The 21,915-nt window shown below is 47.5% G+C and overlaps 1 protein-coding gene across 2 annotated transcripts in view; it reads left to right on the forward strand.

The window, feature by feature from the left end:
* The first annotated feature begins 2,256 nt into the window (after positions 1-2,256).
* The window catches only part of Kalrn (kalirin RhoGEF kinase), a 604,693-nt gene continuing 585,034 nt past the window's right edge, over positions 2,257-21,915 (forward strand). For both annotated transcript variants that reach the window (XM_059277711.1, XM_059277712.1), the window contains exon 1: positions 2,257-2,337. In XM_059277711.1, the coding sequence (XP_059133694.1) occupies positions 2,265-2,337 (73 nt within the window). In that variant the 5' untranslated portion in view covers positions 2,257-2,264. The remainder of the gene's footprint in view (positions 2,338-21,915) is intronic.

The raw sequence follows: 21,915 nt of genomic DNA on the forward strand, positions 1-21,915 counted from the left end.
TTATACATATATAACATTTCTGGTTCTTTACCTGCATTGGAAGCTGATGCTTTGGTGCCATGAGCATGTGCATGTGGGCAAGCTGGCAGGTCAGGGAATAAAGAGGCTGAAAGTAAGGGAAGAATGAGAAAAGACCAATGTATCCTCACTGTTAGAGAAGATAGCACGTAGGGACATCTGCCTGTAAGCCAGCTGATGGTACCAGGGCCGAATGAATTCGATCTTAAGGCAATTAACTTGTAATCTCACAGTCACTAGTGGGGGGCTGGTGGCTCTCAGGTTTCCATATAGGTCTGAGAGGTGTGCACAAGTTTGGGCATAGTTACCTAAAAAAAAAAAAAAAAAAAAAAAAAAAAAGGTGGGAAAAAAGAGGCAGAGAAAAGTGAAAGGAAGATGACTTCAGAAAAGTGTTGACTTAAAGACCTGATTCCTCTCACCGGCTGCCAGGGTTACCCTGGATCTGGAGAGGTCCCAGGTGCTTTGGTCCCAGGAGAGAGGTAGAACCAAATTAGATTGCCAGAGACAAACAGATTCAGGAGATCAGGGATAACGGGTAGTAAGACATCAGCTTTAGCCGGGCACCTGTTTTTTTTTTTTTCCCATTAGGCGCGTTCTAACACATTAGGTCAGGTACTGCCTCCTCTCTCCAACCGTTTGGGTAAGGCAGCAAACAGCCCTCAACACATCACATTAAGTTCTCAGGTCTAAAGACCCCCTGTTTTGTGGGTTCTATGGCCACTAACACACTACCGACTAATTATTGTTTAATTATTGCTTTAAAACCGATTGCCACAATTCAATCACTGCATTAATTACTCCATACAACATCTGCCTGCTTTTTTTTTTCTTTTCTTTTTTTTTTCAAGCCCGTTCCTCCTCAGCTCTTCTTTCTACTTTAATTGAAATTCAGCTCGCTGTAACACCCCCTTTATCCAGGCCAACTGGATCTCTCCATTCGCTGGAGAGAGGAGGACAGAAAAGAGAAAGGCCCCTGGGATTAGGGAGTTTGACAGCTGTCCAAGAGGAGCCCTGAGATTCGGGCCAAGGACCATGGCAGGACAGAGACAAATGAGAGACACAAAAGAGTGACAGGACAGGAGAAGATAGGCAGGGAGGCATCTACCGAAGAATAAACGGGACAAGGATTCTCAGAGCCGCTCAGAGATGTTCAAAGGGGCGTTGAATGGGAGCAAAGAACAACAGCTCAAAAGGAGGGATGGTGAGGAGGATCCAGAGGCCTCGGAGGGCAGGGCGACCAGGGGCTGGTCAGGAAGGAGAAGGATGAAGTCCAGCCTCTAGGGACAGGCCAGTCCGGCTTGGGGACTGAGCGGGAGGGCTGAAAGAGGTGGCCGGGAAGGTCGGGGTTCCCAGCGCGCACCTGGGAGCAGGGTGGGGCGGGGAGGTGGCGGGACCCGGAGCGCAGCTGAGCGCGCAGCGGCCGCAGAGCCCCCCGCGAGCCCGGCGAGCGCCCGGCGGCCCCGCCCTCCGCCCTGCCGTCTCCTCGGCCCGGGCTTTTCCTGCGGGGCTCAGGAAGCCGGCCTAGTGCGGCGCGAACAATAGCTCGGGCCGAGCTCCGGGAGGGCGGGCACGGGGCTCGGGGAAGGGCGAGCCGCGCCGCGGGGTGCTCGCTGCGAGGCCCGGGGCCCGCGGGAACGTCCTTGCAGCTCGGCGCTTGCCCGGTCATTGTTGGCCCGGACCAAGGGAGCGGGAGTCCGGGAGGAGCCACGGGAGCCGCGGCGGCGGGAGCCAGAGGGGGAGCCCGAGAGCTCGCCAGCCAGCCAGGGAGCCGGGAGGGAGGTAGCAAGAGAGAGAGAGAGAGGGAGAGAGAGAGAGCAGAGCGAGGGAGGGAGGAGGTAGGGAGACAGGGAGGGTGGGAGGGAGGAGGAAAAATAAAGAGGAGAGAGCCGAGCGGGGCTGAACAATAGAGACAGGCGGACGGGCGAGGAGAGCCAGCTGCCGCTGCCGGGCACCGCGGGCGCGCAGGCAGCGGGGACCCCCCGGCCCGGGCCAGACAGCAGGCGGCCAGCGCCCCGGGGAAGGGGACCATGGGGGAACCGGCGGCAGGCGCCCCCAGCCCGCCGCGCGCCGCCGCCTAAGGTGGCTCGGCGCTCCCCCCCGCAGCAGCCCCCCGCCCCGCGCCCGGAGCCCCGCGGCCACCGGCTCAGTGGCCACGGCCACCGCGCCCTCCGCCCCCCGGGCGCCGCGCCGCCCTCGGCCCCAGGCTTCGCCGGCGCCCGGCTGCCCGCGGACGCCCTCCCCCAGTCATGAACCCCCCGGAGGGGGCAGCGGAGGAAGGGGGAGCCGCCGACTCGGACGTGGACGCCTTTTTCCGGACAGGTAAGGTCAGGCAGGGCTCCTGGGGCTGGGGGTGAGGGCGGCCGCCTCGGACGCGGCGTCTCGGACAAGTTTGGGGACGGTAGGCTGCCGCTGGGGCGTGCGAGTCGGAGGCGGCCCCCCGAGGTCGTCGGGGCTGGAGTTGTGGAGGTTCACGTTGTTCTGGCCGTGCTGGCTGCGTTTTGGGGAGGGCGTGGGGGGCTGGGCGCCCCTCGGCGTTCACCCCAGTTGCGGGAGTCTGTGTTGGGGAGGCGGGAGGCGGTCCTCTCGGGCCGCCTTCTCCGGGCGATCTTGGATCACTTTGCAGCGCGCCGCTTCCAGCTCCCGGTGTCCCGGCCCCTCCCTCTGCTCCCCACTCCCACGGTGCCTGTCTGCGGGGCTCCGGGGTCGCCCGAGGTCGGTGCCCCTTCTTCCCTCCAGGGCCCGGGGCCCTAATGTGCATAGAGGGGCAGCAGGGGTCGCGAGGCGCTCAGGCTGCAGACTGACAGGCAGGAGTCAGACGACTAGAGATCGTGCCGGGTGCGTGTGCTTCTGGGACTTTCAACCGTCTGGGAGGACCGTGGGCACCTTGGACCTGCTCCTTAGTCCTTTCTCCAGCACGGGGAACCGATGAGTTTTACCTAAGAATCGCTTATTTCTGGAAGTCTGAGTTAGCTAGCGTCCTTCTCAATACACACCCACCAAATCTTTGCTTGCCTGCGGCGCGTGGAGCCTGGGTTGGTTTTCCAGCGCTTTGCGCCTCTGCACCTCGCAACATGCAGTAGGTCTACCGCGGCTCTTGTTCGCTGGCTCCACCGTCCCTTCACCAGAACACACACTAATCACCCTCATCTCCTACCACCTGTAGCCCTGTTTCAAACGTCTCATCATCACCAAGGAGTCCCCATCTCTCCTGTACCTGTAGCTTCCTGCAGCTCCGTCGTGCAGTTCCTCAGCTCCCCCACACGTCTGCAACCATTTTGTCTGGAATCTTTGTCCCAAAGACTCTGATAAGTTATGGATGCCCCACGCATCTGCCCTCCCTTTGGGAAAGTTGGATCAGAGGACATGAACTGGTGGGGGTCAGGGGTCAGGTTAGCTCTGGAGGCTTCACATCCATTTGTTTCTGAACGCTGTTGCTTTACGCTGGAGGTCCACTCTGAGGAAGGGAGTAGGGCTCTTTGTGGGGGAACTTGTGGCTTTGGAAGTCAAGACTTAATTGGCCCATATGGTCACCTCTAATTGGCCTGGAGAGGAAAGAGCTGGAGGACAGGAGTTGATGCCAGGGTCTGGGAAAGGGGAAGAGGCTCCTGTCATCCTTTCCTGCTTCCAGGGCTCAGCCTGCCCTCCCCCCTCCTCTCCCCTCCCTGGAGTCAGCGTTTTCACTTTCCGCCTTCCCTGCCCCTCCTTTCTCTTCTGGTCCTCGCTCCTCTCTTAAAAAGCAAAGCAGGGATTCTAAAGAGGTGCCTGACTCAGAGTTTATAGCCCTGAATCTAGGGGAAGGCTCTGAAAACTTAGTGACATCCAGGCACTCACCAGGAGGTCCACCAGACCCCACCTGCATCCCAGCCTGGCCAAGCAGCTGTATTTTTTTTTTTTTTTGAACCTCTGGGGAAAAAACAAACCACTGTGTGTATGAATTCATAATCTTCCTCTCCTCACCTCTCCTCTTCCTCTTCTTCCTTTTCTCTTCCCCTCCTCTTGTCCTCTTTTTGGATAGGCATTTAATTTTGTAGCTTCTAATTCTAGAGATGTGTTAGTTTATTACTTTGCCCAGGGCCGTTCAAAAGCAACTCTTAGGTTACATTGTCTAGGCTGGTTTCAAACCACGGGGTAAGAAGTGGGCCGGGTCAGTTTCCTATGGCGGTGATGTCCTTTGACAGGGCAGCCTTGTTTGCTTCAAGGAGGTAATGGCGGGGGGAGGGAGGCTAGACCCCATGTGCACTTAGACTCAGACAGTCTAAACCCTTCATACACAAACCTGCAAATGATTGATGACCCGTGACAAGCTGCTAAAGGGGGAGTCTAGATTAGTGCCTTCCTGCCCCATGGCCCTCTGCTCTGCTCCCTGACCAGCACCCTACCTGCAGGCAGAGCAGAGGCCAGCGCTGGAGATTCTTAAGCCTGGAAAGACCATGTTTCTGAACCTTCTCATTTTTTGATTCATGTCTTCTGTGGAACATGGCTCTGTACCTGGTTGGCTGGCTGAATTATAAATGTACTCAACTGAACAACCAAGACACCATCAAACAGATTGTTCAAAGTTTCCACCACCAGAATTATCCCCTTCTTTCTGGTGAAAAAATTTGCATGTACAAAGACCAGACTGGCAATTACTTTGTCAAAACTCTGGCATACTATGTCTCTAATTAGGCATGATTTAAATAATGTAGTCAGTTTACTTGTTTTACTTACCTGCTTTCTGATTGTTTGGAGTTTTTAGTTCTCGTGACCAACTGATTAGATGAGATTCTCCAAATCTTACTTCTTTGCACTTACAAGGGTATAGAACCCGCTCCACTCCCACACACTATCCTACAGTATAGTATGGATGGGCAAAGTCCTGATTGTCTTCCTAAGAATTCTGTTTCAAGCCTGAGAAAGTATGTTGCTGTTTTTTTTTTTTAAATTTTAATTTAAACTTTTTTTTACTGGTCATGGTTGTAAGGCAGCAAAAGGAGCTAGGAAAGCTTAGGACTGGATGGGACTATTAACCCACAAGGACTTTTTAAACACCTACTAGGAATCTTCTGCTGTGGGACACAGGAGAAATATTCAAAGTGATTTCTGTCCTCAAGAACTTACAGATTGCTAATTAATTCATTGCTAAAGGTTAGGATGCTGTATGTTAAAGAGTCACCAGAACTAGAGAATGTGGAGCCTAGGATGGTCTTTGAAGAGGGGGCAGGGAGATTGAGCAAAGATAAAAAGGTTGGGTTTCTGGGGAGCCTGGGTTGACTAAGGGGAAAGGGTGGGTTAGTAAGGACGGGAACAGGGTTGGCTAAGTATAATAGAAACAAATAAGGGAGTCTAAAACCTTCTGAAGAGGAGTTTGGATTTGATTCAAGGGAACTAGGGACTCATTGCCAGTGTTTGAGCAAGGACACATCATAAAGAAAGTCGTGTTTGGGAAGATTAGTCTGGGGGAAATTTTATTGATGAAGTGAAAAAAAATAAAGGTAAGATGTAGGGAGATGCAGAGGTCATCTGCAGCTGAGATGGAGGCTGGGAGCTTGCCCTGTATTGATGGCAGAAGGGATGGGGAGCCAGGGCTGACTCTGAGAGACATTATTAGAGGTAGAAATGCCAAGACTTACTGACACCCAAGGATGGACAGTGTCCCAGCTGGCTGATGTGGTCTGGTTGAGGACAGTAGGCAGATGCTTTTTGTATGTTTATAGATGAAGAACTGGATGTGGACATCTAAATGGAGTCATTTTGGAGTTGGATATGTGGACTCAAGGCATGGGGAGGAGCGGGCGTGCTGATTTGGAAGACTTGGTGTACTTGAAGCTTCCAGACGGAGGAGGTGGAGGAAGAAGGGCAAAGAGGTCTTATTTTGGAAATGGCAGAAAGGAGTCTGGATCCTGGAGACCCCAGGGAGTCTCTGTGAGCTCTGATGCGCTGATGGTGCAGACAGGCGGAGTAGGAGCAATAGAAAAATGAAACCCTGGGAGCTGACTTTGGAGGCACAGGATCAGAAGGGGCACTCAGGGTGGGCAGTTGGGGTGGCAAGCAGGACACAGTCACTTGTAGTTTATCAGGAAGAGACAGGGTGGGACACTAGTGTTGGGAAAGGTGTTTGGGGTTTTTGTCATGGGTGGTTTGGGATGACAGAGAGTGAGCTGTGGAGAGGAAACACAGAAGACTCTAGGATGGCTGCGTGGGAGCGCAGAGGTGAGACAGAAGAGTAGGAGCCATAACACAACTCAGAGCTTAGCTTTGGGGAGCCAAAGAGGAATCTCTTTCTTTAAAGTGCAAAGGCAGAAGGCTAGGAAACATGAAAAGAAGTTGATGTGAGGGATGTTCTGTGTTCAACCTTCTGTTGAACTTTGGCTTCTGCATCCAGACATTCCAACTGGAAAGATACTTTCAACTGAGCTTTGGCCAAGCTCAGCTCGGCTCTGTTTGTGTTTCCAACTCCCCAGACCACCTTCTCTTCTTCACTTCCTCAATTCTGTAAGTGGCATCTTTTCTTTCCCAGTCATGTTTAAAATCTTGGCGTTAGTTCATTCGGGGGAATTTCTCTCCTCTAACAGGCCTTGTTGCATAGTCCTACATACTTAGCCTGTTGCTCATCCTCAGGGTGACTGCCTCAGGCTAGTCCTCCATGGACTCCTTTCACAGCCCCCTTCTCCTCCTTCAAAATCTGTCCCCTCTCTACACTGTCCCTGGGGCTTACATCACTTCCCGAAACACTCTTTTTACCACGTTACTATCTGGAATAGGAAACCTGCAGTAACTCCCTGGTACCTGTGGGTCAAGTCCATACTGTTCCAGCCAGCTTCCCGTCCCACTGTCTTAGAGCATCTTGACTCTTATTGATCCATCCCCGTCCCACTCCACAGCCTCCAAATCCAACACATTCTTCAAGATTTGTGTTCGGCCTCTTTGGAGAGTGTTTGCAGTTTATGACTACCTCTGTAAAACCCCTAATATCTGTATTCTTCTCACTGCATCGGTGATACTGTATTATTGCTTAGCCTTTTCCTATATGTAGGACCTGCTTCCCCGTTGAAATGATTTATTTTTGGAGGTAAGTATAAAGTCTTGAAAATATTTTACAATCCATCAAAAATCCCATCTCCTTTAGAGATAGAACAAACACGGTCCAAACGTAAGCAGTTGTTGACAGTAGGCAATGGTATGTGCCACTCACTGCGTCGTTTCTCAGACTTAGATAACAACTCCAGCCTGTCTGTATAAGGAAAACAAAACACTGTCAGTTCCCATCATAGAAAAGGAAGGCTCTGAAATAACAACATACTCCGTATGCAGTTCTTTGAGTGAATGTCAGTACACAGTCTGTACATTGCCCGGTACCTGAGAGGGAGACATTCTCTCACCTTTGTCATTACTCTTGACACGTCACAAGGTAACCATGATGCCCAGTGTCTTAGTTAGAGTTTCTGTGGCTGTGCTAGAACACCATGACCAAGAGCAGCTTGGGGACGAAAGGGTTGATGTCAGCTTATCGTCCCAAACACAGTCCATCACTGAGGGAAAGTCAGGACAGGGAAGGAACTTGGAGGCAGAACTGAGGCAGAGGCCATAGAAGAGTGCTTACTGATTTGCTCCTCCTGGCTTGCTCAGTTTGTTAGTACACCCCAGGAACCACCTTCTCCGAGCTGGCTGGCACTGCCTGCCCAGAGGTGGTACCACCCACAGCGGGCTGGGCCCTCCCACATCTATCATCAATCAAGAAAATGCCCTACAGACTTACCTACAGTGGAGTCCTTTTGGAGGAATTTTCGCAATTTAGATTCCTTCTTCCAAGATGACCTGACCTTGTGTTACTCAGCTCAAGGCTTATTGTATCTTTTAAATTCTCTCTTGCTTCCATCAGTCATGAGTTGGACGTTTAGTCATACCCTTGTTCAGGAACTTCTGGAGGAGTATTGAGAGCGCTTTGTGTTTCTGGAGAGAGGATATTGTATTTTCGGTAGGTGATGTCTACATTAATCTATTTCGGAATATATTGATGGCATCCAGGTCTACCTCTGTAAGGTTGTGGAGGCCGGACTTCATCCTTGGATTATTGGCTGCCAGTGAGATGGTTCTTGGCAGTTCTGTCCAGCTGTATGTGATAGTCCTGTACGGGAAGAGAGGAGGTATTGGGATGAACTAGAGCTACAGAAATAAATGATGTTACAAGTATGAAAACTTCCTGCTTGTGAATCTCTGACCCAGAGCAAATGAAGTAGGGGTTCTCCTTAGACTTTTGAGAACAAATACTTTTCAGAGTTCCTCCTGGTTGCACTTGGCTTTTATATTTAGAGTTGGGCCATATAGGGATAGCACAGGAGTAATCCTGCCCCCCCATCCCAGAGAACATTTGACAATATCTGGAGACTTTTTTTTGGCGGGGAGGGTTTGGCACAACTCATGGAACAGTTTGCTGTAGGTGTCTAGTTGGTAGACAGCGCCAGAGTGCTACTAAATACCTTACAGTGCACAGGAAAGAATTACCCGATCAAAACCTGTCAACAGTACTGACGGGGGAACCCTGGACTAGCTAGAAAACTGTGCGCCTAGGATCAGATAAGCGCAGCACTAACTAGGGGTTTGCTCTTGGGTAAATTACTTGCTAATGCTCATCTGCAGGAATTCTGAAAAAATGGGACTAATAAAGCTTGTTTTACAGTTTCAGAAGCTTATGTAGAAGAAGAGTTTACTGTTGGCGGGGTATTGTTCCTGCTGTTTTAGTTATGCAGTGGGTACCTCTGCAAGGCTGCTGGGTAGAGTTTCTTCTATTGCAGGAGGGTGCCAGACAGCAGGAGGGAGGCAAGGAGCCTCGCCTGCCTGCCCAAGGAACCTCGCCTGCCCGTGGTTCAGAAGGCCGACTCTGGGTCTCAGGGCTCCTCCCTTCAGTCACTTGTTTGACAAATCCGTATTGAGTGTCTGCTGCAGTCATACACTGTGGAAGTATATAAAACCATTAAAGGAAAGACTATAGAGCAGGAAGGGAAATGGATGTAAATATAAATATACTCCCTCTGGGAGCACTCGGACTTAATGGGCTGAAAGGGGAGAAAAAGTCTGTGAAGGAAGGTCATGCGTGAGAGCAGGAAGGCGATACTCCCTTTTGCTCCCTACTTACTGAATGACGTGTACGCGTGACTTTGACATCTACATAGGAAGGGGATAATAATCTCTTCAGCCCCCCGTTCCCTTATAGAATTGTTGAGAGATTCAAATAAGATACAGTAAAAGGTCTTTAGAAGTTGCACAATGCTATCTAAATACCTGCAGATAGTTATTTCAAATGGAGCATTCTGTTTCTCTAAGTGCCTTTTCCGACAAGTAGTATCTTATTTAATCTCACCTCCACAGGATCGTTCAGTCGGGGAGGAGAGATGATCCTAATCATTCTTCCTCCCCAAGGGGACTGCGTGGGCCATCCTATTACAACAGGTCAGGGCACTTCTGTTTTTAACTCGTGCACAGAGGAGTAAGTGTACGAGCCCCCTGCAGCCCCTTCCCAGGCCCTGAGCCACATGGCCCCATGCCACTGGCTGAAGCCTGGTGAGAGCAGGCTGGCTTGCTTCTGCTGAGCCTCAGGTGGTTGCGGAGAGTCGGTCCCTTCTCTGTAGTTCACACTCTTCCTGCCTCCCCTTTGTGTAGATGGCTGGCAGTAAAATAACTAAGAAATGACTGACAGCCATAGAGTTGTTGGATCAATAGAGCCGCTTGAAATCGTGTCTGCTGAGGAGCGAGGGAACAGAAAGTATCTGCTGGGAGGACAGAGGCATTCATTCAGGAAAGTGAAGAAGCTACTTGGAGAATTAGCTTTGTCTCCTCCCCTCCCGCCCCCATAGCATTATTAGAAATGAGCCAGGTACTTGCTAGGGAACATGGGTACCAGGAATAAACAAGCAAAGCAGTGAAAAGTGGTGGATGATCTGTACGGTTATGGGAGTGGGTCTGTCTTCAGCTGGGAGGAAGGATTTGGAGGGAAATCTGGGCAGTGTTGCATTCCCGGGCTGAACAGTGAGTAGGGGACATGATCATTCATGCTCGATTGGCAACACTCGTCGTCCAGTCTTTGTGACCCAGAGGATGCAGGTAGAGGGTCAATGGGAATTGAGACTGCGAAGTGGGTGGGGACCACATTGATTGACTGAATGTTTTAATTCATGAATTAAAGCATGGATGTTTTGAATGAAAGGTCAATGACTTGGATCTTTCTACGGTTGTTTGGGGGAGTTTGTGGATTTCTCTGAACACGGGCAGTGGTGTGATGAGGAACGTGAATCTGAGAGCCCTGTGGGGTTTCTCTCAAAATGGAGAAAGAGGCTTCGGGTTGGGGAAAGATAGATAGATCACTGTGGTATCATAGGAGGGTCTGAACTTGAAACACTGGGGTGGACATGGGAAGAAGGTGACTTTGTGGAGGTTGAGCCTACAGGACCTGACAAGTCGGATGTAGAGGTGTCAAGGAGGTTGGAAAAAGCTTAGAGGCTCAGTGACTGGATGGTGGGGGATAGAGGTACCCTTGGTGAAAACCAGGAGTTGGGAGGAGAGGAAGCAGCTGTGAGGACCAGGAGGAGAGGGAGGATTTGGAGAAATTGCTTGGGACATGTTACATTTCAGGTGTCAGTGCATAGCTAAAGGAAGTGTTGAGTCAGTAGGCGAATATCGAAGGGAGTCTGGAGCCTTGGAGGGAGGCCAGAGTCGGAAATATAGATTTGGGAGGTATCTGAAAGAAGTTGTGGCTGGAGCTATCAGAATAGATGAGATAATAAATGAAAAGCTTACACAGACTTAAGGGCAGAACTGCAGATTGGAGTGACGGGCTGGAAGAGAACCAGAAGAGCAATGCTTAGAGGAAAAGCAGGTGATCCGCGGAGCTTGATGGTGCCGGGAGGCTGAAGGAAATGGGGCTGATTCTGCAGCCAGGGAGACAGACCAGTGGTGACTTGTGAAGTGAGTTTCAATCCTGGCTGGGGAGGTGGAATTAAAATGGCAAGGGGAATGGAGAGCGAGTGGCTGGGAGGAAGTAGTGGGAGTGCATAGAGATGACTCTTTGGAAAGGTTTGGCTGCGAAGGGAAGGTTAAAAATAGTGACGTAGTTGGAGATGGGAACAGACATGAGGGGAGGCTTATTTTAGGTAAGGAAGATATGTGACTACCTGGGGTGAGGAAGAGGGAGAAGGCACACCAGAGGTAGAGAGTGAGTATTTGGGAAAAGAGAAGAGAAATTGATGGAGAAAGATCCTGGGTGAGCCGGGGTAGGTTTTGTGTTGTGTGGCCTCTAACTAAGAGCCTCAGGTGTTCTGGACAAGCACTCTCTATCACTCAGCTAAATCCCCAGCTTCAGCATGAAGGGGTGGACCTAAAGATCAGCTGAGGGGTCTCCTGGGTCCACAGGAGGATGCTTCTTTCTTAGGGACCAGAAGGAAGGCAGACCTCAGTAAAGTCACTGGTTAGCCAGGACCCAAGGACACAAGGTGCCTGGTCAACAGTTCCTGTATAAAGAATCTCTCTCTCTTGCAGGGGTCAGGGATGAGTAATCTCTGAAGTGGGTGGTCTGGATGAAGTGACCCTCTGAGGCCCTTGTACAGAAAAACTGGGATGCAAGGCCTGGAGATCCAAAATTAGCACTCCTGAAGTGGATCTGCGCTACGCTAGTGAGCTCTGCAGAATCACCTTCTATGGAAAATGAGCCTGCGAGGCAAGTGGTGGATTGGGGAGTAAGGAGAGCAGAATGGGAGTTGACTCAGGCTAGGTCTCTGGGTAGCCTCCTGTAGGTGGGTTGGGCCCTGGCCACCAGGGGATGAGACCAATCAGAGCTGGTGTCTGTTTCATGATGTTCCAGTTTCCTAAAGGCCCAGGCTACCTAGAAGGAAGCAGATGCAGAGCAGGGATCACAGCAGTACTCCACACACAAGAAGGAATATGTCACACCCTTGTTGTTGTCCTCAAAGTGCTCCCTCTAACTCTGTTTGTGGGTATATAGAACATTTGACAATTACAGTCACATTATAAATAGTCATGTTGCTAGCAATATAACATGGTTATATGTATGACTAGTTTGACTATATTACATATATAATATTATTGTATTGCTGGTCAGATGAATCCCTTTATATTCCAAATTATGAATATTGTGACATTTAGTAGGCCCCTCCTTCCCTCCCTCCTTCCTCTCTCCTTCCCTCTCCCTCCCCTCCTCTCTCCTTTTCTCCTTCTTTTCCTCCCTCCTTCCTGCCCTTCCTGTATCTCTCTTTCTTTCCTTCCTCTACTGTGTAGAGGTAGGTAGGGATATTATTTTTAAATGTGGTGTTGCATTTATTTCAGGCACAACATGCAGGGACAAGGGCTGTGGTTAAAATCTCCACTTTTTACACTCTTGCCCCACAATCCAGGGACAGTTAGCATCATGGGGAGGGGGTGGCAGGCACATAGTATTGAGTTGGCAGCTGGACAGTGAGCCTAGAAGGGGTCTTGGAGGCTGACAGATGGTTAATTGGATGTGACAAAGGGGGCTGAAAGGGAGGGGTCTAGAGCTCCTGTGGGGTTTCCATCTCTGTCTACTTACTGTTCTGGAAAGGAGGGTGAGGGCAAGGAGGAGCTGCTCATCAACAGTTGGAGCAGGAGATTGGCAGGACTCCCTGTCGGGATTGTGGCTATTGAAGATGCTCCGTTGGAATCATGCCACAGCTTTAGACAAGAGGGAAAGCTCACGATTCCCAGCCTCTTCCCGGTAACCCAGCACACAGGCACAAGGCAGGCTCAGATACTGGGGCCTAAGGAGATGCCTGAGCAAGTGTTGGATCAGTACAGTTTCTGGGATGATGGCGCATCATGTGTGGCAGTGCAGGGGATCCGCAGCCTCACCTGGATGTGTGTGGAGAGGGTTCACTGAACAGGGGTCACCTGGGTTTAAATGGATGAGAAGATGGTAAAAATGAACACAGTGACTACAGGTCAGCCATTCAGGGAGTCTGGTGGTGAGAGCAAAGGAAAAACTTAAATGGTACCAGAAGGACATTTTTGGGAGCACTTTGTAGTATTATATATTTTTTAATTACAAGTGTGTGAAATTTTAGACTTATATGTGTGATTTTATGTGCACATATAAACTTTAGTGAAATATTTTAATGGGTTATCAGGTCTACTGAGGTGGTCTTTTTTAAATTTCTTTTGAAAGTAGAAAACCTTTGAATATTTGAAAAAGACACAGGAGGAGACAGTGGTAGGTCCTGAACATGTTAAAAGGTAGAATGCCTGTGGAGAGGGTATCAGGATGGGTGTCAACTTCCATAGCAGCCAGAAAAGGATGAGATTCCTGGGCAAAGAGACTAACTCTGGAAGGGATGGCGACCACTTCTGTGGATATGTGGAAGTCTGGGTGGTTTCCTGGCCAGAGGCTAGAGCTGTTATTAAGCAGACCTGAGCTGTCTTTGTGCATGAGAACCAAGATCCAGCACCGAGAGACACTGGGGCTTGGGAAGAGAGGGACCAGACTGGGCATATTCTCTGGAGAATGAATGAGAATTGCATAAACAGATGATCTCTCCAGTGAGGTCAGAGTGGACCAGTATTCCAGGGTTCTGCAGCTGATCAATTCTGTGAGTTCTGAGTTGGGAATGAAAATAGGATTCCTGTGTCTCTTGTTGGTGTTTTGGACAAGAAGTCTGGAGTGGGAATAAGGTATATAGGAGACTTGTTTGGACACCAGTGTTATCACAAATCCTTATAGAGACTGATGGTTCTGAAACCTTCTGGAGGTCTTAGCTTGGAAAATGTTCATGTCTGTATTCTGTAGCAGTACTGTGTATCCATTTTGCTTTGGACTTTTCTTTATTTTCAACACTCAGCTGAGTGCCTCACGGATAATAGTTGCTTAACTATTATTTGTTAGCCTGATTTTTTTTTCTTTTTTCAAAGCTAATTATTGGTGTGTATGCCATTTGGGAGTTACTCAATACTGTGCAAAGGAAGTAAAAGTCATTTTTGTGGACAGGCAATTCTACCTTAAACAAAAAGACTGGTAAAATCAACACTGGAATGTAGCTATTTGTTGAGTCTGAATTAGTCAGAGGGGATCCTTTGTAACACTTGGTTATAAATATCCACAAATTTCATAAGCACTGGAAAAGTAAATAGAGATGCATTCTATTTTTTTTTTTTTGAAAACCCCAGTAGGAAAGCGCAAATGTGCAAATGGGCCCACTTGTCAGTACTGAGCGAGTGACTAGTGTTCTTCCACCAGTTGCTGAGAGAGCTGCTAAACATGCTAAACAGCTCATTGGTTCTTGTCCTTGAATAGTTAATGGTCTTGGATTAGCAGGAAAATGACCAGAGATCAACCAGAAAGGGGATTTCATGGATGCATTAATTCATACAATATGTTTTTACTGTCATTAAGTTAAACAAATTAAATAGGAAGATAAGGTTCATTTAGAAAGGTCAGTCTTAAGGTATCCCTTTATAGAACACTTAGGTTTTCGTATCTTGGGGATGTTTGCAGTATCACTGTTATTCTAAGATTGCTTACTGTAGAGCATTTAGACAAGACAATGTTTCATATCTCAGAGATGTTTGCAGCATCACTGTTACTCTCCTGTTGCTTACTGTAGAGCAATTAGACAATACAATGCAATGTAGAGGATACAAAAGCTACTATAATCCCAACTTCCCAGAGAACCCTTGTTTGCTAACTTGAGATATTTCTTTTGTTCTTTAGCTTCATCATTTGCTTTTGATTATTGACATAAGATGAAAAACAAATTGTGGACTGGCAGTTAGACTTTTTGTGAACAAAATCATTTTTTCCACTTGATTTAAATGTAAAATACACTAGTACACATATATTCATTGTACAAAGTAAGACAGTCATGGGCCAAATGATGTTTGTGTGAGGGTAGGAACACAGACGACTCCTCGGTTGTGTGAAAAGGTAAATATATCGATATTGATTGTCATAAAAATATTTATATAGAACTAATATACAGGGCATATGATCTCTTCCCCTATAATGCTTTGATGAATCTAACAGATAGATGTTCTGGGTTGCACATATAGATATGTGTTTACATAAATACATGGCTCTCTTTTATATAAAAAAAAAAGCACCGTACTATGTCTGATGTTTTGCAAATTGTTCTTATCACTTTATAGTCATAGACAGTTTTCCATGTCAGTACATCCATTTCTGCTTAATTTTTTTTTCAGTTTTTCGAGACAGGGTTTCTCTGTGTAGCTTTGGAGCCTTTCCTAGAACTCACTCTGTAGCCCAGGCTGGCCTCGAACTCGTAGAGATCCGCCTGCCTCTGCCTCCCGAGTGCTGGGATTAAAGGTGTGCGCCACCACTGCCCAGCATTGCTTTATTTGTTTTTGTTTTTGTTTTTTGTTTTTTTGTGCTTTGTTTTAAGAGCTATATTACATTTTGTTGTGTGTTATATTGTAGTTACCATTCTCCTGAGGATAGACATTCATAACCCAGATTTTCCATGGACTTGTGTGTTTTTTTTTTTTTTTCTTTTCTTTTCTGGGACGCTATTTAGTTCAAACCATACTAAGAAGGGCCACTCATTTTTTTTTTCTTTTTTTGATCCTTTTCAAAGGTGACTAGGAATACTGTGGGTTCTGGATATTTCTTCTGCTTTTATCTTCAGAAGAGAGGGGAACAACCTGTCCTTGTTGTCCAAAGATAACTTCCTGTGGTATGTTTAAGGATGCTTTGTTAGTGACAGAGGTGGTGGAAGCTCCCTCTGGCCTCTTTTACTGTGTGCATTCAGTAAATTAAGAGCCAGGTTCTCAGTCAAAATTAGCCCCCCAAAGGCACACATGTTTTGTGGGCTGCAGTGCATGTTAACGCTGCTAAACTATCCGAGTGTACATGCAAATGTAATTGTCCGCCTTTGGCGAGGATCATCCAGGGATGTGATTCAGGAGACCCTGGTCTCCACTCCTCCCCACCACTAAATAGCTTTGTGAGCTGGCCAAGCCGGTTCATATTCCTGTTTTTACAGATGGGACCCCTCTTTCCTCATCTGAAAAAAGAGGTCACCGTATTTCCCTGCTATACCTCATAGGAATAGTATGGGATAAAGTTAGGTGGTTGAAGGAAAATACTTTGGAAAAACAAAATTGCTGACTCCCTAAGAAGGGATTTTGTCAGCTCTTCTCTGGGGTCTCCTTTGGTTCTGAGTGTGGGTTGAAAGCTGAGCTAGGGGACTTGGGTAAGAGTGACAGCTTGTTCTACACTCAAGGACTGCATTTTTTCATGTCTGGTAGGAAATTGGCAGCAGTGGAGATGGAGTGAAATGTTTCGTGATATGTTCTGTTTGCTTTAGCAAGAAATGCTCATAGGAGAGAATGGCTGGTCGGCCTGTTGAGAGCAGCTGAGACTTTCTTTCTGCTGGGTAGCAGTGTGGCTTAGTTACACACTTACTTCTTATTACTCAGATAGGCAAAGAAAATGTAGCTCTCAGTATTTCCTAAAGTGGAGCTAATTCATATGTTTGTACCCATTTTTTTGTTTGCTTTATAATAGTACTTTATAATAATCTTTTCTCAGCTAGTCTGTTCTGAATTAATGCTTCGTGGGGATTTAACTATTCAATTGCATGGATCCCCACCTCCCACATGTTTATCACTTCTCTTCAGAACAGGGCCTGGGTACAAAGAGGTGCTCATGCGGCTGGTCGTTGTGGGGGCAGGAGAAAGATGGAGCCCCAGCATGCTTGTTGGTTTTCCCTGCTCTCTGTATGGAGCCGATCTGATCTGGTCTCTGGTACGGGTGTCAGCAATGGCGTGGCCAAAGTGTTGCTCTTTGTAGTATTGTGCTGGTTGATGGCTGGCATGAAAATTGAAGTCTTTACTCTTTGCCCATGGAGTCAAAGTCCTGGTACATCACAGCCACCGAGACCAGACCCCAGGCCTTCCTCTGGTCTCTGGTTCTCAGAGTACTACCACTAAGAACAAAGAGATTTGTGGATGCCCGGTTGCTTGGGTGCCATCTGTGAGGAGATATAAGGAAAACAGAAACCCTGCTCTGGAGGTCTGAAGTGGGTTGTTTGGTTTTTCTTTGGAGGAGTGTGTGTGTGGGGCAATCCTTGAGTTGTTAGATCCTGTTATACCTACTGGATTATTTCTAGAGCTGCCTTCCCTCAGATTTGACTAGAGTTGAGAAGGTACTGTTAGTAACAGGAGCCGAGACCCTACTCTCTGCTTTGGATTGAAGTGTCCCCACATTCTCCAAATGCTCGAGGAGGGCTTCCCTGTTTTCCTCATAGCAGCAGACCCCTCTGTGTTGCATCCTTAGTACTCCTCAGTTCTGGTTCAAAGTAATCTCACGGCTAGGTCCACCCAGGCTGGCTCTTGATCTGTTCATAGGAGCTTAGTTATTCAAGCTGCATACTAAAAAAATCCTATGCCGGGTATCAACAGCTGAGCATTGACATTTTCTCTTTGCCTGCTGCTATAACTATCCTGAACTTCCCTGAGGCGAATAAACGTTTCTGGTAGAGCAAGGGGGAGGTTAAATGTACGTAAGGACATGCAAAAGATGAAAATATGTAACACTTTAAAAAGTATTACCCAAATTAGACATGGCTTGGGAAACCAAGGCTTGAGAAATTATGCTTCTGACTTCCAGATTGCATTGCTGTGGGGCCCTTCTTTATACATGTATGAGATTATGTGCATGTAAACATGCAAAGGGGTGGCGGGATTGATTCTTGCAGCAGGCATGTGATGAGTACTTGGTACATAGTGGGTGATGTGGAACAGAGAGGTACAGCACAATGTTCAGGGAGCTCTTGGTCTCAGGGAGGATGGAGTGGCAATGGGCTCTACACTGAGCTGTCCCACAGAGGCCTGCATTCTGAGAAGCTGATGTTTGGGTCTTATAAGTCTGACTGATGGTTGAGGTAGGAGCCTGTGCTGGGGTCTAGTTCCCCTGGACCTCGCCAGGATCTGATTTCTGAGTCATTTCAGCCTTCTAAAATAACCAGACCCAGTCGGCTTTTCTGCTTTCAAATGGTGTTCATTCCTTCAACATCAGGCCAAAGTGGTTGTGAACATCATTTTTATAGGAAGGCTATGGTAAATATTAACAAGATCAATTTTAGTAACAGATTCTTTGGTGGAGCTGTTTGCTCACTGTGGTTTTAAACTAAAATCGTTTTTTACCTATTTTAACATAGAAACCTTTGTAGGTTTTTTTTTTTTTTTTTTTTTTTTTTCCCAAGACAGGGTTTCTCTGAAACCTTTGTGTTTTATGTACTGCTCTCATTCCAGGGCTCTGGAGTTCAAACAGTGCTAGAAGCATTATTATTATTATTACTATTATTATTAGTTTGACTGAGGAAAATTGCAACTCTGCCCCCTGTGAAGGATGCAGGAACTGGGGGGCTGGTGTACTAGGCTAGGCCAGGTAAATCTAGATTGAAAATAAAGCAACCACACTAGACGTGGCAGTACAAGATTGTAAACCCAACAACTTGGGAGGTAGAGGCAGGTAGGGGCAGGTTTAAGCCAGCCTGGGCCCATAGAACGAGACCCTGCCTCACAGGCATCATCAGTAAGTGGTGGTGTTGGATGGTTGGGCCCAAGTTGAGAGCTGTGGGCTGGATATCAGGAGACTGGTGTTGCTATTGTTCAGTTTGGGAAAGTCACTTTCTATTTCTGAGGCCAGTATCAGAGTTGAGCAAACTGAATGCGTTTTCTATCCACAGACGTTCCCAGCAGAATGGATAGCAGGTAGAGAATGGGGATGCCAGGGATAGGAGCTGGATGGCAGGTGGTATTAGGATCTTTCTGCCCTTCTCTTCATTTTGCCCATCAGAAGCTTTTTGTCTTTAGCTCAAGACTGCTTGGTCATGTCCTGTGAGGACCAAGCTCATGATGTGACTTAGCATCTTTGCTTGGTGAACAGGAGCACTGATCCGTTTTGGGGGAATCATTTTGATGGTCTCATACCATTTTGGCCCTACGAGTGTTTTGAAAGCGGAGCCAAGTTCCTGGGACTGCTGGGCCTGTGCTGAAAAGCCTGCATCTCCTCAGCCTGTTTCTTTGGATGCCAAATCTGCAATTAGGAACGTGTCAAGCTCTAGATAATGTCTTCATTAGGGACAGCTTCTGTCACTTCTCCCAAGGTATGAGGAGGATTGCCTTACTGATCCTCTTATAAGTCATATCCTTGAACTTTTCCTGGAGTCAGAGAGGGAAGGTGGTAAAGGCAATAAAAAAATCCATCTTTCCCTAGGGCATGTATACACCCAGCTTAGCTCTATGCTCTCATAAAGAGGGTAATGAAACTACCATCTTGGCTTTCTTTCAACAGAACTTCATCTCCTTACCCCACAGTCTCCAGACCTTCTGGAAACTCACATTTTGGTAGAGGGCAATGTATGATACTTTAAAGCTCATATCATCCCAGGATTATCATAGGGCTGTATTAGTGGTTGCCTGTGATATGACAGGAGTGGTGAGGCCTGCTGGGACATTTGTGGGACGGCCATAGAGTAGGACATATTTGAATGACATTGGGAAGACAGACATATTGTCCAGAGTGACAGATGGGGGCAGTGTCCAGGGTGGGAAGGGGGTTCCGAGCAGAGGGAAAGATGTGGGCAAAACCAGGGAGAGTCAGAGGATTGCAGGATGAGAGGATGTGGAGAGTTCTGGGATTTTCTGTTCTCTGGATTTTGATTTTGTATGCCAGGATTTGGATTTTATCTTCTGAGCAGTGGGAAATTATAAACTACTTTAAGTATTAAAATGATACAATAAAATCGCAACTTAAGCCTGTTTAGGAATTTTTTTGTTTGTTTTGTTTTTGTTTTTGTTTTTTGAGACAGGGTTTCTCTGTGTAGCTTTGGAGCCTGTCCTGGAACTCACTCTGTAGCCCAGGCTGGCCTCGAACTCACAGAGATCCGCCTGCCTCTGCCTCCCAAGTGCTGGGATTAAGATGTATTATGTAACAAGAGGCAAAATTAGAGACAGGAATTCAAGTGAGGAGCCTACTAAAATGTAGTTGGTGAGGCAAGCAGGCTGTGGCGAGAGTCTTCAGGGTTTAATGTTAGGTGATACAGGCTTGAGGGAGAGGTGAAAGCTGCAGGTAATTCACAAGGGTTGTGTAGGTTGTGGTAAAGGCTCACACACTTCCACCAAGCCTGGCAACCACAGGAATCACCCAGGAGGTGGGAGTGTTTCTCAGGCCTCCGTAGCCTTTGGGACTTGACATTGCTTTCTTTTTCAAACTTGAAACATTTTGAATAGAAAACATAAAAACCAGAGCTAAGTGTGACTGATAGTTGAACGGTACCATACTTTGACAAGCCCTTTCCAGGACCATGGCAAATCTGCATGTGCATGTATGAGCTGCTTGTGTGCATGCCTGTGATGCTGTTCATGCTTTGGGGGTGCAAACGTGTCTGCTCCTTTTATTGTACTGGGTTCTTGACACAGGATCATTTTTCAGCATTAACATTCCCATCACCTCCCAGAAGCAGTCCTTTTAGGATCCATTTCTGCTTGGCTCAGTGTACGCAAACATTCCAGTGGGATTGATTGCTCGTGTCAAATTAATTTTTTCCCTTCCCGGGGAGAACGTCTGCCATGTGCAAACTGGGGAAATCCCCAGGCTTCTTGCCTAATACAAAGCTCAGACAGAGGTCAAGTCAGTCTTGGGACTAGATACCCTCTGGGTATCTATACTTGGATACGTATGCTCACCTTCCCAGCATGCTTTGTGATTGTTTCCAAGCAATAGGCAAAATAGGGCTGGCAGAGATGGCTCCATACAAGAGGCGTGGGTCTTTTTAGCATCAGTTGTCACGCTGCTTTCTTCTCTATGTCCATCTTCCCATTACTGCTTTATTGAGGAGTTGCAGAGAAGCCTTTGGAGGTAACAGGAGCCATGCTTCCCTGCCTAACAACCGTTGCACAGACTTTACAGAGCTCTAGGGATGTTCCTCCTCCATCTCAGTCCTGATACTTAGCTGTAAGCTTGGCGTGTCTCAGAGTAGACCCCAACCTTTGTCTGACACCCCTAGCTCAATTGTCTCCAGTTAGCCAGCCTTCCTGTGTTATGCCAAATCCAGACAGCAGCCTGGGGACCTTCTGACTGTCTTCCCCACAGATCAACTCCCTAGCCAACTCATCTGTTTACAGTAGGTGTCTAGACTCTGCTGTCCTCTGCTGGGCTAAGTTACTCAGCACTAGGAGCTTGTGAGATGAGATGATGTAGAGAGAAGACCCCTCCTTGAGGATAGCTATGCACTGTTTTCCTGGAGTCCTGATTAACATCTATTAATCTTAACCCCAAATTTGTGTATTTTGATTATCACTAATTTCAGCCAAAAGTTCTCTAGGAGTGAATTTATAACCTCGCTCAGTACAACTCTTTAATTCACACAGATTATAACAAATACTTTATTTTCAGTTAACCATTAACCCATAGGGCCTTAGGGACTTGAGGAAGAAACCTTGTGAAATCCTCATTATCAACAGTAAAATGCTAAAGTGTCTGGCTCAACAGTTACTTTGTTAGAGAGGGTGGATTCCATTTGCCAAAAACATTTCCATAAATTGATAACAGAAGTGACTTTGAGCATGTCCTGACTGATCCTGTAATGCATCACTTCTAGCATCAGGCTTGTTATGCAGTTCAATTCTTTGCAACTCTCATAGAGTCTGATTGCGATGTCTGGCTTTGGAGCCAGGGTAACTGGGCTGCTGGGGGTGCAGGGTTCATAAGCGGTTTCCTAACTGTCAGTGATTATTTCCTCTTCCTGTCTCCCGATGCCACAAAATACATCTCTTGACTCCAAAAGGAGGTCATCTAATTTCTTCTTTCTACCCTGGCCCAGTTTAAAATCTTTGACAGTCCTCCAGCTCTCTCTACTTTTCATATGACATATTTTC

Source organism: Peromyscus eremicus, chromosome 12 (assembly GCF_949786415.1).
Source record: "Peromyscus eremicus chromosome 12, PerEre_H2_v1, whole genome shotgun sequence".
Lineage (NCBI taxonomy): Eukaryota > Metazoa > Chordata > Mammalia > Rodentia > Cricetidae > Peromyscus > Peromyscus eremicus.